The 17,062-nt window shown below is 42.3% G+C and overlaps 2 protein-coding genes across 4 annotated transcripts; both read right to left on the bottom strand.

Moving 5' to 3' along the window:
- Positions 1-192: 192 nt before the first annotated feature.
- On the bottom strand, positions 193-8,934 carry pdxdc1 (pyridoxal-dependent decarboxylase domain containing 1). 2 transcript variants are annotated; one of them, XM_049745711.1, is made up of 23 exons: positions 8,734-8,934; positions 7,625-7,725; positions 7,266-7,334; positions 7,047-7,130; positions 6,802-6,951; positions 6,456-6,645; positions 6,277-6,345; positions 6,130-6,208; positions 5,950-6,034; positions 5,738-5,786; positions 5,547-5,648; positions 5,355-5,480; positions 5,216-5,266; positions 4,104-4,164; positions 3,958-4,028; positions 3,732-3,837; positions 3,416-3,590; positions 3,219-3,337; positions 3,029-3,150; positions 2,688-2,780; positions 2,513-2,609; positions 2,227-2,325; positions 193-2,119 (listed from the first exon to the last, which is right to left on the bottom strand). In XM_049745711.1, the coding sequence occupies exons 2-23, from the start codon at positions 7,696-7,698 to the stop codon at positions 1,869-1,871; spliced, it is 2,322 nt and encodes a 773-aa protein (XP_049601668.1). In that variant the 5' UTR covers positions 7,699-7,725; positions 8,734-8,934; the 3' UTR covers positions 193-1,868. The 2 variants fall into 2 exon arrangements, with proteins under 2 accessions (XP_049601668.1, XP_049601669.1); XM_049745712.2 differs by having other exon boundaries at positions 6,802-6,948.
- A 236-nt stretch (positions 8,935-9,170) lies between these two features.
- Positions 9,171-15,630, bottom strand: scaf1 (SR-related CTD-associated factor 1). Of its 2 annotated transcripts, none has more exons than XM_049745701.2 (6): positions 15,424-15,630; positions 11,301-14,746; positions 11,093-11,175; positions 10,701-11,003; positions 10,473-10,601; positions 9,171-10,237 (listed from the first exon to the last, which is right to left on the bottom strand). In XM_049745701.2, exons 2-6 carry the CDS (start codon positions 14,674-14,676, stop codon positions 10,088-10,090), a joined length of 4,041 nt encoding a protein of 1,346 aa, XP_049601658.1. In that variant the 5' UTR covers positions 14,677-14,746; positions 15,424-15,630; the 3' UTR covers positions 9,171-10,087. The 2 variants fall into 2 exon arrangements, with proteins under 2 accessions (XP_049601658.1, XP_049601659.1); XM_049745702.1 differs by lacking the exon at positions 15,424-15,630 and adding an exon at positions 15,267-15,417.
- Between the last annotated feature and the right edge of the window lie 1,432 nt (positions 15,631-17,062).

Raw genomic sequence — 17,062 nt, 5'->3', positions numbered from 1 at the left:
TAAATAACAATATGGAAATTTGATGTTGGCAATATTTCATCCGATGGGGTCACAAGGAGTCATTTCAATAAAATGAGTTCCAAAAGAGTCTAAATACAAATATTAAAATGTATATAGTAACCGTATGGGGCATTTGGGAAGGAGGACTTTCAATATTATGTAATATAGCCAATAAGACAACATTACAACAGGTTGGTTTATAGGAGATTTCATTAAATCAAAATTCATGAAAGATTGGAAGTTTACAAAGTTAGAGACAGAACTTTATCATCATCAGACATGTAATCAATCATTAAGCATGAGTTTAATTTACATCATGTAAGAAATTATTTACAAGTGCAATTAAGGTAACTTATTTCTTAACCCATTTTCATTCTCACCACAATAACTTAATCTTACCACTTCAATGCATTTCTATCCAAAAATGTTTGTGCATCAATTCATCTAAATATTCCAGATAGACCTGGCTCACAGTAATTCGACTGGCATTTTTCTTTATAACAGTTATAGTAGGCAAGGCATATTCAAATATTTGCCAGGCCTGGTTCTATCTCTCTCTTGCCAAGTTCCAAATAGTATTGACAAACTGTCAATCAACCATCACCAATTTAAAGAGGCTTCCCTTCCCGTTCAACGGCACGCAATTGTGTTTTCACCCATTGAAAAAGTTAAAAGAAAAAGAAAGTAAACATTTGTAACACATATTTGCTACCAGCATTTTTTTTCCGATTGGTATGATTTTCAAATGAAACAAAAACATATCTTGCAGCCTTGAGCTCAAAGGAGATACAAGAGGTGACACAAAAGTTTTTCTAACCCAAACTCCTGCAGTTTTCTCCATTCACTGTCCTTTTCCAAAGCTCATTGAAGTCAAGAGAAGCTATTCATAATGTGAATAAGAATTTGCCAGGGTCGGGAAAACGGCACTGAGCTCAATGCTCCTATAAATAAAATTGAGTTGTGAACATCCCTCCAGAGTACAAAATGACATTGACAGCATGACTAAGCCATCTTATTCATACACAATCAGGCAAAGACATTTGAGCCAGGTCAAGTGGGCTATCTAAAAATGCTTTATAGTGTAGTGCATAAAGTTTTTTTTGTTTTAGCATGGCTATGGCTGCAATATGGTTGCATTTTTTAAATAAGCTAATCCCACTTTACCCTTACTGTCACCAAAATACCATGTTCTGGTACCATTTGTGTAGATATGCGCCTATAGCTTTACAATATTCTTAATTTGTGTCATTTATTTAGATTTGCATAGACAAAGTAAAGGTAGATGATATTTATCTGCAGTGTTGTGTAATCAAATACGTCCTAGACATTTTTGTATTACAATCGCAGCAGTGCACCATGAAGCACAACTGTTTTAATAAGCCATTTCTTTTTTATGTAGTGCTTTCTTCCTGTAAATTAGCATTCCTCCCACTAGCAAAGCTTTTGACACTTCTAAACAAGGAAGGTCTTTTGAAGGGAGTTTAACACTTTAAAAATGAATATGCATGGTATGCATTAAGAAATACTTGAATTTGTTATCGCTTCTCAATAATGTCTATACTTGTGTGATTCTAGTGCAATTAATGCTTATCTTAATAATCCCTAAATAAGCAATCAGGGTGGGTGGGCTGGATGGATGGATAGAATGGACGGATGTCTCGGTCCATCTTGATATGTCAAACAAAATATGTTTAAATGCAACTGCAGCCATTGGAAGCGATTAGAAAACGAGCGTCACAGTGTTACAATATTTGCTGACATCCTTATTGGACAGAGACTCACTCTTGAGAGACAATTAGACTTAACAAATTTAGCAACTTTACTCTTTCATACTTTACGTATTAAACGTCTTCGGTAGGCTGGTACCATTATGACGACTGGCCATCTTGGCCTTCGAGCTTCTTCTCCTCCAAGAGGGCTTTGTCCTCCACCTGGTCATGGTTTGTCTGCCGATTCGATTCTGGAATTTCTTCCGGAATGTGCTGAGATGCCGAGTCCTCCTCTGGTACACATATGGAGATGGATGAGCGGATATTGGTTGAGCCCTCAGCTTGTCCAACTGAGCTGCTTTCGCTAATGGAATCAGAACCTGCAGCTGAGCGCCGAAACAACTTTTGACCTGAGATGGAAAAGAGCAAAAAGGTGGGCTGTGAACAAAACATCCATCACGCATCCACTTTTGCAAAAGCATCACTGAGAAGTGTCTACAGTAGTCACATGTGCTACCTTGCAATTTCTCAGATGACAAGGTGGGAGAGTCTTTTAAGGGAGATCTGCCTGACTGAGCCTTGGTAGAATATGTCACTTCTGTGGAGTCCAAGGAACCTATGAATAATAAGTATAAATAAGAAACACATTAAGCTTTTTTTATTTGACGTCCCTGGAAATTAAATGTCAAACAGTACTAACAAATAAGAGCAAACAAACCAGAAAATGCATTGTGAAAATGAATTTAAATACCCCAAAACAAAACGAGCAGCTATGCTGTAGAACTAAATCTGCACCCACAAACCTGCTGCCAGGTTGAAGGTCCTTCCTTTAACTGAAGCTTGAACAGGAGAAAACCAGTTTAAAACAGAGCCAACCACAGGAAGTTGTCTCAGCAAGCCCTAAAAAAAAAAAAAAAAAAAATCAATTGTTTTTAATCACATCAATAAATGATGATCATTTCACACATGTTCTCATACCTCTTCCATGAGTTTCTCATCATTGGATTTTAGCAGCTCCAATTCTGCTTCCCGAATGCCTTTCCTCACCACCTCCGTCATGTTCTCCAGTAGCTACATTGGAAACAAATAGAAATGTTGAATCTACCACAATTTTCCGAACCTGTAATAATGCGGATTATACTAAATAGTCCAATTATATACTTTTTTTAAACTACTTTACAGTCATTTTTTTAATGTGGTTCAAACTTTGAAACTGCAATAACAGGCCCAAAGTTTGAAGTGTTATGAATGACTCTGCTAATAACACTCTTAATGGTAAAATAGAAGGAATAGTTTCCAAATAAGGAAATGCAGATTACTCTTCCATTCTCTTCAATGTCACGGCCCAGCGTCACTATTGTTTCCACGAGCTCCGAAACGTCAACGTCATCAGCTACCATGCTTATAAAGATGCAGTCTTCCTCTCCGGTATACTCTAGGCCTAAAAAAAAAATGTAAAAATTACATTTTTATTTGACGCATGATTCCAAAAAATGAAGCGGTACAAACCAGAAGAGAAGACGATGTCAGTGTCTAGCTCTTGCAATTTCTTCAGTAGTTCTGTGTTTATTTTCTTGATTTCCTTTGTCCTTCTGCTATCATCAATTCCCTCCACCTGAGGCTCATATCTGAATAGTATGGCATTTAAAAATAAAAATACGTGTTATTAGTTACATTTTGAAACCTATTCCTGCTTTCCGTCTTACCTGACAGCTCCGAGGCCCGGCCAACTAAGCTCTTCGATGTATCTGAGGTAAGGTGAGCGTTGGTGAGTCTCCTCTTTAAAGTCTTGTCTGAGAGACATTGTGGAGGTCATCAAAGGCACCAACTCCAACAACTTTTTAATCACATTGTCAACATCCTCAGGTTGAGTCCCTAAATCTGGAAAAGAGCACAAATGACATCATTTATAACAGGAAATTTATTTTTGAAAATATAAAATGAAGAATCCGCTAATAACAAACTTTCAATATGCTTACCACAAATACTGTATATAGTCTTGCAGGTATGCAACTTTGTTACCTGCGGCTGTCAGGAGCGGGCTGAACCGGACACAGGTGCCTTCATCTTCAAGCTCCACAACTTCGACTCCGCTGGCAGGAACCATCCGAGCAAGCTCTTTGCCAAGCTAGAATGAAAAAAAAAAAATACTATGAGTGTCATTCACTTGTTTTTTTAATTTCAGATGTTTGCGCTCAGCTTCAAACTATTTTTACAAACACTAAGATTTAGTTTTTTTTTGACATACCCATCTGTTGAATGCATCATGTGCCTCCTTCTCCCCAGCACAGTAAGCCTCCACTGAACCACTGCTGGATGCTAACACAGTAGAAGAGAGGAAATGACATTGGTTTACCATAGTACGTGCACATTTGACTATCATGGCTCCCTTACCTGCACTAATTTCCTGAGAAAACCTGAAGAGCACCACAGGGGAGTTGAGTTCATCCTCCACCTGTACAGACACAGATAATCTTATCAGACTCAACAGCAATTATGCTCATATTTGACGATTGTCAGCAAAATAAATGTTCAGAGTACAAGATGGAATGGAATCAGGGAGTTTTTAGAAACATTTTTAAAATAGTTGCCGAAAGGCGCTAGCCCAGCAACACAAGAAAACCCACGACAGATGAATCAGTAATGTATGTTAAAAAATTAGATCATATTAATGACCCAAATATCAGGAGTGTCAAGTTTTCAAATGAGCTTTTGAATAATGCAATCATAATACTTAAAATACTTGAACGTGTAAAAGTTTTACATCAGAAATGTTAACAAATATTTGCATATTCAGATTTTTTTTTTTTTTTTTTTAAGAAACCCATCACTGATTACATCCAAGTGAAGGGTTGAGACAAGCATCATGCTTGGGAAGGGTGAAGGCTATCTTAACAGAGGTGTGCATATCATCAGGGTCATGAATAATTGAGTCAACGATTAGGTTACATCAATTATTATACCAACAAATGTTTATACTGAATAAAAGCCCTCTTACATTTCATACTAGATAGTTAAAAACTCTGACATTTTTTTCAAATATATATAATAATTATATTCATGACCCTGGAATTTCTTCCAAAGGCGACAAAAATAATGAGGCACACTTTGATGCCTGTGTTGTCCACATCCTAAACAATTAGGAAGAAGCCAACAGTCCATCAACCAATGGAGCTCCAAACACTGCTCAAATGCTAATGTGGGTGGGAAATGATTGTGAGTGAAAGAGACAGAAAAGCAAAGGTGAAGAAGAGTGAGAAGAGTGAGAGGCAGAGACTTGGCTACATAGGCAGAGAAGAGACTCCCACCTACAATAGAGAGCATGAGAGAGCCCAGAACATCTCGTAGAGAAGCCCCAGAGATGGGCGGGATCTGTGACACGACAGCCTGCAACCAAGGTAACCCGGAACTGGCTTTTATACAGTCACCACAGACAAATACTCAAAGAAAGTGTCTGGACTTGACTCCATGCTAGCAAGATGATTCTTATTTTTGCATTTACCTACCGATGTTTTGATGGAGCTCATCGATTTCAGGTTCTGTAGCAATTGTTGAGTCTGTCGAAAAATATGATTTATAGTTAAATTGAAATGAACCTTGCTCCGATTGATAAGCCAGCGTTAATTGACTTTTTTTTCTGCTCACCAGCGTGATGGCATGTGTTATCTTTTGGATGATTCCACTGTGACCAAGATACTGCAGAGACAACCAAAGAGGCAATCCCCGCAGCTTCGCTACAGGCTGACTAGAAGTCAAACCTGCAGCCAGAGACTAAGATAAAACAAAGAGTCACAAGTGCGTCATTTGCAGATACTCATTGTGATTATCGGAGCCTACCAGTGCAGGGTCTTCGTGTCTGTAGAGAGTGACGGCGCTAACAGCGGGCAACCCCAGCCACGGACCTGGTGTAAGCGTCATGCTGTCACATCTGGGTGCTGCCTGAATGGGGAAGTACAAAAATGACACTGAGTACAAAAATCATTCTGGGAGACGGAGCGCGAGTTGACGAGAAGATCGGTAAAGTTTACCGTAACAGCAGAGGTGGCCTCACCCATCACCAGTGTTGCCAGGTTGACCCTGAAGACGAATGGATGTCATTTTGCATAGCTCAAAATGGCTAACATTAATGTGCGGGAGTGCTAACAGACAGCAAATTATTTTCAGCACAAGTAAATGAGGATTATGATCCGCATAAGTGTTTCAATTAGAATGTAACTTTCGACCATATTAAATGTCTCACCCCTCCACATGGAGCCACATTTTGTATTGATCACACAGGTCCCTAAGGCGCCCCAACTTATCAGTGTGACCTGCCCCAGGTGTACCTGAAAAAATAATAGGAACCAAGAAATGTGAAATATACACTATTACATGATTTTTCTCCCCAATCACTAGAGTTAATGTGATTTTTTTTTTTTACCTGCATTGGCTATCAACAACAAAGGAAACTTCCCACTCTCCAGGTCCTCTTTGATAAATTTTTCCAACAGGGCAATATCCTACGTGTTAAAAATAAGATATTTGTCAAATGGTTTCCGCTTAACTCCAATGATGTGTGCTCTCTTACCATTTGATGTTGCGATCCAAAGAGGGTGTTGCATGGTACCGTGCACAAATTGGAGAGAGGCAGGCCGAGCTAATAACAAAAGAGACTGACATTAAAATAAGCCATCTGTCGTTACATTATTTCAACAATGTCAAAAAGAAAAAAACTCTGAACATAAATGCAGATTATTTTGCACCTACTTGATTGCACAGATGCTGTCCCAGGCCTGGTCTGCCTGAAGCGCTCTGGTAGATGACCGGCTGCTTTGAGCTGAAGACAGCAAAGCCCTCAGAGGCATAATCGTCATAGCAAGCGTGGATGACCAGTCGACATACTTTGACCAGGCCTTCTCTGTCATCTTCATGGAAGTAAGCTGAACCGTTCTCATATCTAGATGTCAAGAGTGGACACTTGGGTATGAAAGTGATACTGAAGAGAGAAATGATCTATTTATTAGCTACAATGTGACCTGGATGAAGACTATTGTTTAGCTTCCTTGTCTCGAAACTGCAAACACAAAAGTGAGTTGAATTTTGAGAAGACTACCTGAACAGTCTACAGAGCCACAGCGTGGTATCAGACAAGATCCGAGTGGTCAGCGTCCGAAGTCGCTCTCTATCCAGCACTGAAATGTAGGCTGCCAGGCTGTGGCCCAATAGTGCTATGTGACCCTGCTCACCCACATTTTGCATCCTACTGGACACACAAAACAGAAGCTTGATTCATCCATTTCAAAGTGGACAATCTTTTGGGCACTGTGATCATGGTGTTTTGAATAGTTGATCCCTTACTGTGGGTTTGGCTTGTCTTCTCCCTCCTCCCCTTCATGAATGAGGCTGTGAATCCTGTGCAGTATGGTGGCAACATCCTGACCACTGCACAAGATCATGAATTTGAATTTCATGTCGATATATTTGAGCAAATTTAAATATTTAAATGTTCGCATCATCACATGCTAGCATGCACGTGTTTATTGCATGTACGCTAGTATCCGTGTGCATGCATCTTACACTTCAAGCAGGGGGCCAGGTATGCTGGCTCGACTGAAGAGTGAGCCCTCTGGTCTCTCTTCCAGGCCTCTAGTTGATAGAACACCACAAAAATAAATATAATGCACTCATTAACCAGGTGACTGACACAACTGGAGGTCTTTCTACCTTTTCACATTTCTTTATAAAAAGATTCTTTGTATGGTCTAATAATGTAATAAATAAGATTAATAGTTGTCACAAAATCTAGCTGTGGAGCGCCTTCTAGGACCTCTGTGCATTATATTTGAATTAAATGGAAACAAATATTTTGAAGTTTGACCACCAGATTGCGGTTAAACAATATTGTACCGTTATACTCTAACAGACTCAAGTCTCACCTTTGACCATCTTCCAAGATCTTCATGGCTTCAGTCAGATTCTTGCCCACTTGAACCAGTGTGGTGTCCACCATCTCCAAAGATGTATACCTGTGTGTGTGCTGGCAAATAAAAAAAATAAAATAAAAAAACACAGTACAAGGTCTCATGAGGATGCATACAGAGTTTACATTTTTATTCACAACATGCAAACACAGGTAAGTCTGAAAATGTTGGGCACAGTTTGGTGGACTAGTCTAGTGTTGTCGCAGTACAAACAACGCACACTACCCTGATCACACATTCAACCCTTACATGTTCACTTCAAATGTTATTTTGATGACATTAGTGTCATGCAGCGTATAACAACAAATGTTTCATTGTATTTAAATGCATTTTTTTTAGACCATAAGGAAGCGAACTCAATCAAAAATTCAATTCAAAGTAAGGAATGGCTTTGAAATACAAGTACTCCTGCTAGATAAAAAACAGTTTCCCTTTTTGTAGGTTTAAAATGATATAAACAGAATGTACGCAAGACGTGACTTCATAAAACAGAATAGACTGTTGGTATAGGCTACTAGTGTCATTATAGGTCATCAATATGCTTTAAAGTTCAACAACCCAACCCAAGAATCAAACAAAAGGATTGTATGTCAGACCTGAAGGGTTGAATTCAATAGAGCAGTTAAAATAGGTGTGACTTGCAATATGCAAGCAGACTACATCTTGGATTCATCTACTGACACTTTCTACAACTTAAGAAAATCACTACCATAGATCATTTTTCCAAACGCAAGATTGATGCTAAAAAGAGAGTTTTTTTGTTAAATTTAAAAAAGGAAGATGACAATAAGACTTCACAGCATAATACTGAAATCTCGCAACATTTTCAGGCTGTCTTTAACAGGTGCACTGCTGTCTTTTTCAGGAAGCGCCGCAAAGTGACATTTAATTTCTTGACTTTTAAAGCTATAATAATAACAACAATGGATAAGTGGCATGTATATCGATCCAAACGAACATTTAAGCAAGCCTCGACATTATGTAATGCGTGAATAAGCCTTTTGACAGGCGAATGACAAGGGAGCTAGCTAGCTAGCAACGCTCATCTTAATGTGCCTTTTTACCTTCACCGACTTCACTGAAAGCGCCCCTCAATCAGCGATGAAAAGATAAACCTATGGCAAAGCACTCCCGTCATAGAGCTTGCTTGAAGAAAGGTTGTAATGTTGACTTTTAAGTGCTTCCTGCTCTTTCTGGGGCGTCAGAGCCAACCGTGCAGTTTACTTCCTGGTTTGTTGCGAGACGCGTTTTCCACGCTGGCAAATGGTGACGTCACGGCTCGTCACAGGCAGGCCAGTCACCCCGGTCAATAAAAGCAGCAAAGTTATTCTTTTTCTTGTTTGCAATTATGACATTGATTAAATACATGGTATATAAACGTCACTTTTTGCAACTGATGTACATGTGTTTGAAACAAAAAAAATATAGTGTGACATTGCAACTTCATTATAAAGATGAGTGTCAACTATTTGAGGAAATACAATGAGTATATTTTCTGGTATGTATTGATTATTTTGCATTTTATTGGCATGTACATGGGAGCCATTGGATCTTCTATACATGACCTGTTGTCCAAAGACCTATTTACAGTAAAAACATACAGATAAGATGCATAAAGAAGAGTTGACTAAACAACAGAAACATTAAAACAAAACAATGGATGTCCACAACAACCAAAGGCAGAGTAGTGCTAACTGTACATCTAAAGACTTTTGAGATTTGGGAGAAAATACACTCAATCATCTCCCACCTCCTCACATTTAAAAACAAGTTAAAGAGTTTGTAGTCTTAGTTTAGTCTTTAGACTGAGATTTTTCAACGACAGTGAATTTTGCTTGGTCACTTATTACAAGATTCTTTCGGCATTTTATTTGGCGCAATGCATTCTGCTTCCCCATCATGCTCTTGGTAGAATCCTACAAAATGGGCAATCGGATAATTTTGGCGACAGGAAATGAAAAACAAGCGTGATCGACAGAACGGGGGCACGGCTCTGGTTATAAAATATCGTTCGTTCGTATATAATAGATAAATATTGATACGTAGACATATTTTAATTCTGCATCATTGATTTTATGATTATATTACATAATAGCACAGTTGTATTTATGTCACCATTAGTGTTGTGGACGGTTTGTCCGTGCCGCTCTCGCGATTGTTATCAATGTTTCTGGTTTTGTTCGAGCTCGTCTATTGGTTGCTGCTTGTGTCACGTGACAGCAAAGACCAGAAAGTCTTCCGATAATATCAAAAATGTTTGATATTGTCTTAAGGCCAAGACTAGGGGAACAAAAAAAAACGGACCTAAAACGATTGCGTTGACGGGAGCGCGTAGAGACTCCGGAGAAACGCTAAAACACTTTCTTAAGACTCAGATTGAAATCTGACACTGTGAAAAGAGTTAGGCTGGATCAAATTTTAAAAAGTCCCACCCTGCTCCTTGTCATCCTTCTCTTCTTCATCCATTTTGCGTCCGTGTTTTCGGAAGTACTTGTAGCGCTGGACGTAGAGCTTCACAAGGTTGCTGACCTTGACCGGGTTGATTTCTCCAGTGCGGCTGTGGCAGATCTGAAACGATAAGAGCAGCAGAAAAGGCTTGATTCCGTTCAGAGATTTTTCCGCATGACAATTTAGATGTCCAACGATCGATTGGTTGACAACAAATGGAGTATCAGAAGAATGGATAATTCTTTCTGATCATGGATGAATGGCTTGGAGCATTTCATTGAGTGCAGTCCGTAGACTCGAAACCTCGTATGTCCTGAAAAATGGAAACCAAAGGTGTATTTGATGTGCGTCTAACCTTGTGAACAGCTTTTCTGAGGATATCTTTGTATTCATCCTTGTTGATGTCTTTGCGCTGATAGTAAGGTTTGATAGCGAGCTTCACCTCTTCCACTGCCCTCTCCTGGGTGTGGAGCTTCTTCAGGTACTGTACATTTCATCAAAATGGAGATACACTGATTCAAGGAATTAAATAATCAATTTTTTGGTATTCTTTCCTCGTGACAGGGCCATGAATCAACGTTACCTTGTCAGGGTCTTTACTTTCATTGTCCCAAAAAGCGTCCCCGGAATTCCCTGTGAATCCTGGCAGCCCAAGAGGCATGACGGGTGGGGGTGTCTGTGCGCATCCGCCACCGAGATTGGGGTGCAGGTGAGAGGGCGGAGTTTTGGTGCAACCCACTAGCGGCAGAGAGCTTTGAAGGATGAACTGTGCAGGGCTCAATGCAGGCGGCGGGGGTAAGGTGGGAGGGGGAGGAGGGATCTGGGAGGAGGTCAAGGAGGCAGCTGACGGAGCCTGAGACTGACTCTGGTTTGCTTGCGAGAGGATCTGCATTGAAGACACAAGACCCGTAAGAAAAGATGCATCGAGTCAAATCATATTATAATGCTGAAATACTTTTGTTTTTTTCCTCTCACCTGGCTGGTCGCTTGGATGAATTCTTGTGCTTTCGCTCTGCTGGCAATATTTGCCTCCTCCATTTTGAAGAGTAGTGCAGTTACTAAAAGGATCATTCATAAAAAGAAAAAAAGGATTTAGGGTTATTTTATGCAAATGTGAGCAACAGGAATGGCTACAAATAAAAAATAAAATCTCAGATGGCAAACTTCTGCTGTCAAAACTCACATGCAAGAACCCCTCCAGTAGTGCAGTCCACCCCTGTCTGCAGACTCCATGGGAGGACGGGAGCTGCCGGAGGAGGTGGCGGCGGAGGAGGCTTGCTGGCGGACGACGAGGACACCGAGGAGGAAGAGGGGTCTGACGAAGACAGAGAAAGGGAACCGAGAACGCCCCCGGCCGATGATGAAGGCGAAGGAGGCGAGGCGGCCGATTTCGGTGCGTTGTCGGAAGCGGGCTGCAAGGTGGTGGGTGTGGAGCCCTGGGGCGCCGACGGGCTGGGCGGACTGGACGGCGGAAGAGCGGGGCTGGTCTGAGTCGGGCAGTCGTCAGCGAGGAAAGAAGGTTCCGGGGTCTTGCAGCTACTGTCCACCGTCTGAGAGTCCGGTGAAGACTCCCTGGTGTCCCGCAAGGGAGCCGTGGAAGGCGGGGGTGTACGGGGTGGCGGGGAGGAAGGCGGGAGCACACTGGTAAAGGAGGACGAGGTGGAAGACGATGACGAACAAGGAGCAGGGCCCGCTTGGCCAGAGTGTGGACTGACGGGCTTGCTTCCATCTTCGGCAGTGGAGAGAACCTCTTGCGAGGCTCCACTCCAGCCTTCAGATGTGACTTTTGACTGGCTTCCGTCTCCGCTGGCCGCATCCGATACGCCGGCTTTTTCCCTAACTTTCTTGACCAAGCGACGCCGCCGCTTGTTCGCCAATGTTGATGAAGGGGAAGGGGTAGAGGAGGAAGTGGACGTGATGGAGCCAGGCTTAGTCTTCTTCGATTTCATTCCCACGGGACCGCTCAAAGGGGGTGGCGGTGCCCCTCGGGCGCTTCGCTTGCCCATACTTGCCAGATCTTTATGGCGGACTCCCACTGACATAGGCTCAGTGCAAGGTTTTAGAAACGGCGATCTGCTCTCGTTATCTCGACAGAAGACCACAGCGATGGAACCACCCACCACGGACCCTCCCGAAGATCCTCCTGAACCTCCAGGACCAAGGAGGTCCATACCCAGCTTACCAGAGCCAATTGAGGTCCCGGTGGTGCTACTCACACCCTCACGCACCAACACGGACACTTTGGACTGAAGTTTGCTTTTGCGAGCGCTGCTCTCTTTCTTGGATTTGCTGGAACGTCCCAAAGCTTTTTTGACGTCTTTGTCCCACACTTTGTCTTTCCCTACCTTCCTGGTTGTCTTGGCTGAAGAAAGGCCGGTTGTTGGGGCAGGAGCAGAATCTGACGTGACGGACAAAGAAGCTTGGCATTTGCTTTTGGTTTTAGTCGAAGAGAAGGACGACGACGACTGAGTCAATTTCTTTGATGTGCGAGCTTTCTTTTTTGGGTGATGCCGCTCGGTCTTTGAGGCCGTTTTAGATTTGGGACTGGGGACAGGTGGGTCCGGGGGCAAGGCTGCTGGAGGCGTATCTTCCAAGGACGGGTAGTCAGAGTCCAAAGCCTCGCCGTCTAAAGACAACATGTCGATCTCTAATTTATCCCGATAGCCGTCTGACTCGTATCGGTGATACCGCGGAGGAGACGGTGACTGCGATCGGCTATGACAAGTTCGCCGGTCCATCTCCTCTCCGCCCGAGTGCCATCTTCTCTTCTTGTTCCTTTTGTGGGGCACGTCTAAGTCCTGTACAATCCGACGCGGAGAGGCTTGAGCGAGTATCGGAGAGCCAGGTACTGTGGTGGTGGTTGTGGTGGTGGTGACCGTGATGGTTCGCTTAATAGCAAAGAGGTCAGAACCATTAAGGTCCTGAATAGACGGCGGGACAACAGGACGCCCATCCCGTCGACGTTCCCTCTCCCGCTCTCGGGCTCTTTCGGCCTCCTCTCTTCTCTCCCTGCTTCTTCTAGGCTGCTTTGAAACATCCCGCTCTCTACTGCTTGAACGGAAGAGTCCCTTTCCTTTCCTCTCATCCTTTCTTGGTTGATGGCTTTCATGCCTTCTCTGGGTGACGGTGTGGCTTCGCTCGCTCGCTCTGTGTCGATCTCGTTCATTCTTTCGGTCTCTGTCTTGGTCTCTACCTCTGTCGCGGTCCCTTTCTTTATCTCGTTCCCGCTCTCTATGGCGTTCCACAGAAGGGCTCGAGAAGGAGGGTCTACCGTGGTTGTCTCGTCGGGAGGAGCTGTGCGATTGTGATGTCTCGGGGCTATTGTGATGTGTTTTCTTTCTCTTCTGACTACTACTTCTGCTGCTTCTTCTACTTTTCCCCTCCTTATCGGTCTTGTCCCCGGGCTTCTTGTCTCGGCTCCTTTCTCGATCTCCCTCCTTGTCTTTCCTTCGTTTCTTCCGCCTCTCGTCTTTCTCCCGAGCCTTCTTATCCTTGCTTCTCTGTCGGTTCTGCTCTTTGGAACCTTTGGAGGAATTGCGACTGGCGTTTGCTTGCTCAGCAGTTGGCGCGAGAGAGGAAGAAGGTCTCAAGTCAGCAGGAGGAGAAGGGGGAAGCGGCAGCTGGGAAGCGAGCGGGGACGAACTCGGAAAGGCAAGATATCTTTCCTTCCTCCTGCTGACCAATTTCCTTCTGAGATCCTCCACTCCAACTACGGGCTCATCCTCTGTCTCCCTGTCCACCTCCCAGTTGCTATCGGCACATACGGACACGAAGCCATCCCCATCTAAAACGCGGAGGATGCGTTCCGGTTTCGGATCAAAAAAGGTGATCTTGGGAGAGTTCAGGGAGAGATTTTTCCCTGCCGTTCTCTTGCTGCCCACACCTCTTTCAATAGCCACAACAATCTCCCCCTCTTCAATCTCAGAGTGGTCCGAATCAGCCCGCTCTCTCTTAACTCGAGTTTTGGTAGTGCTGTAGTCAACTCGTCTTCTATGAGGGAGTTGGGCAGCTGAAGGAGGGCTGGGTGGCTCACTGAAAATGTCAGTGGAATCTGGAGGCTCCTCTTCTTTCTCCTCATCAATTTCTCCTCCTGTTAGGTCTTCAGTTAGCTTGCCGCATTCGTCGTCATCGTCATCTGACGCTGGCGAACCAGTAGGCTCAAACGGATCATACTTCTCTCCTTCATCTTCCTCAGTCTTTCCATCTTTTTCCCCGTCTGTCGGATGGAAAGGATCATATATCTCCTTTTTCTTACCTTCTTCAACACCTGACTGTGATAAACCGCGAGGGAAGGATTCTGCAAAGGTGGCTTTGGATGTAGAAGACACCCTCACCAGTTCTGACCCACCAGTCTGACCTTTAACATGGTTCTGAAATATTGACGAGTTAGCACAGGGAGAGGATGATGTCGATGAGGGTGAAGACTGATCAGATGATGGAGATGATCGAGACAAGGAGGGTGAGCGACGAGGGGGGCTTCTGACAATCTCTCTTTTGCCGGTGGGCGAGCAGGAGGCGGCAAGCCTCCTTTTGAGGCCCGATGCTGACGCCAGGTCCATGGGTCAGGACAGCTGGATGTAGAAAGGTTAGTTAGCTGGTCCTAGGGGTTGGAACCGAAAGGAAAGGCACCTGACAGAGAGGAGAGAGACAGATGCAGTCTTGATGTAAAATTGCTCAAGTGAAGAGCGACAACAGAATTGGACAGACAAAGACCAGCACCATCTTATTTGTATTCAGACACTCGGTTTCTTTTAACCTTTTATTCTCGATTTAGTCTTGAACATTTGCTATGTACGTTGGGAGAAAACTGTTACAGGCGCCGGTACCTTCAGTTACGTCATGACACCACTGTCTCGCCATCCATCCATCCATCCATCCATCCATCCATCCATCCATCCATCACACAGTATCATGTTTGTCCTTTACGCTATTAATATTGATAATATAGATATTACAATTAGTGCAGGTGCACAACGTCTCGGCTTCTAGTGTCAATAACATTACAAGAGGGCTGAGACCATTATGTTGTCGTGGGCTTCTTTTTCATTGATAAACCAGACAGCGGCGGTTTCTATTCCACTATTGGCATTGATCGTTATGGTTACGGATAGTGGTGGAAAATGGTCAGGGATGCTTCAGCGTTACTTACAGTCAGTCTTGGTCTTTATCGCCAAAAGGAATTAACACGTTTTGAAAAGTTATCTATGTGGTATTCAACCGCACAACCAAGTGGTCACCTAGCGAAGCTAAATTAGCGGAGGCTACCTAGCCAAATGTAGCAACTATGGGTAGTGTGCGCAAATTACCTCAAGTCTTGTTACGGCCGGTTGACGGTTTCAACGGGCGCAATGCACATAGCGGAAGATCTTTTTGATCACATGAGATATGACGGAAAATAAATCAGAGACAATCAAAGACTGGTTTTATGCGTTTTACGAACGCAACAGCAGCACAGTTCCATCAATCTCCGCCATTTTCCACTCCCTCAAGCGCATGACAAAGGATTGTGGGAAACGTAGTGTATATATGATGAGCATTATTGTACACTTTATAAATCATTGGACATATTGAGATGTTTTTAGTACAATTGTATGACACGACTGGCACTAACAAATGACAGTTTTTAGTGAACATTATTTTTTTAAATTACAAAAGAGACTTGACATGGTTAAATTGAGAAAATGAAAATATTTGATATTTCAGATGAGTCATTTGATTACATTTGTATTATTTTATTGGGAAATTTCTTTTGGAATAATGAGTTAAAAAAGTGTATATAAACTGTATTTATTTAAAACTGATGACATATGTATAAACAAATTCAAAGAAACATTCTGCCTTGATAAACATTTAACAAAACAAACTTTCTTTAATGTCCACACTTACAATCAAGAGGAAGAAAACAACCAAATGATTGCAAACAGAACCTTGATTTTGACGAGTGACAAATAACAAAACACAAATACACGACAAGAACACCCAGATGTTGACAATGCCATTTGCATTCTCGGTTCTATGATGAATTTTGTCATCCTTGGAGAAGCTTTGCCCAATCTTAGTTCACTGACAATAACCAAAAAGTCTTGGTGAATCAACCAAGGTGAATATTGGCTATTTTAGACTTTCACACACACTCTCATATAAAAAAATAGACAATATTGTGTATAAGGCTCTAATCTGTGAGGACTCCGAACTCGCCTAAGAGACAGTCTGAGCATTAGGCAGGCACATAGCCTTACTGTTTTTCTTCAAGAAATTCAAATCACACAATGCCATTATAGCTAACAAAAAATAAAACATGCAATGCATTTAATACCACTGCAATCTGCTGCTGTTGTCAGTACTGAACTCCGTAGGCACAAGCATTTTTTTTTCTTTAATATACTTGCCAAATTGAAGTTTTTTTTTTTCTTCTTACACACTTGGGAAAGAGGTTTTCAATGTACACAAAACTGCTCCCAACACACAAATACATGTCTTTTCTTTTTTTTTTTTCTTGGTATTTTGAGTCGACGAAAACTCAGTAGTTTAGCAACAAATAAAGCGATACACCTTTGCTAAAATACTTGCACTTGAAAAACATGAGTGCAGATGCAATGAAAACATGTCAGCATAAAATTTAAATCATATGAGTCGGTCAGACTCCTGGAGTTGCCATTTTGTCAAAGAACTCATATCAAAGTACTTCAGCTCCACAAGAGCATAAAATAATCTACTTAAATATTTGCTATGAACATTAGCTTAAAGCTGCTGGAAAGAGAACAAAAACACAAATAAATAATGCAACATGTAAAGTGACATTTAATTGGAATCTGTCCGACAGATCCGCTGAATTTGTGCGTATAAGGTTCAATATTTAATGTATAACCCACCACAGTCTGTAACATTAGTTAATGACTAGCAGATGATTCTGACCAATCAGCTGCCACACCAACACCAACAGTC

Source organism: Syngnathus scovelli, chromosome 16 (genome assembly GCF_024217435.2).
Source record: "Syngnathus scovelli strain Florida chromosome 16, RoL_Ssco_1.2, whole genome shotgun sequence".
Lineage (NCBI taxonomy): Eukaryota > Metazoa > Chordata > Actinopteri > Syngnathiformes > Syngnathidae > Syngnathus > Syngnathus scovelli.
The sequence above is the reverse complement of the archived record's forward strand: the minus strand, read 5'-3'. Positions and strand labels throughout refer to the sequence as shown.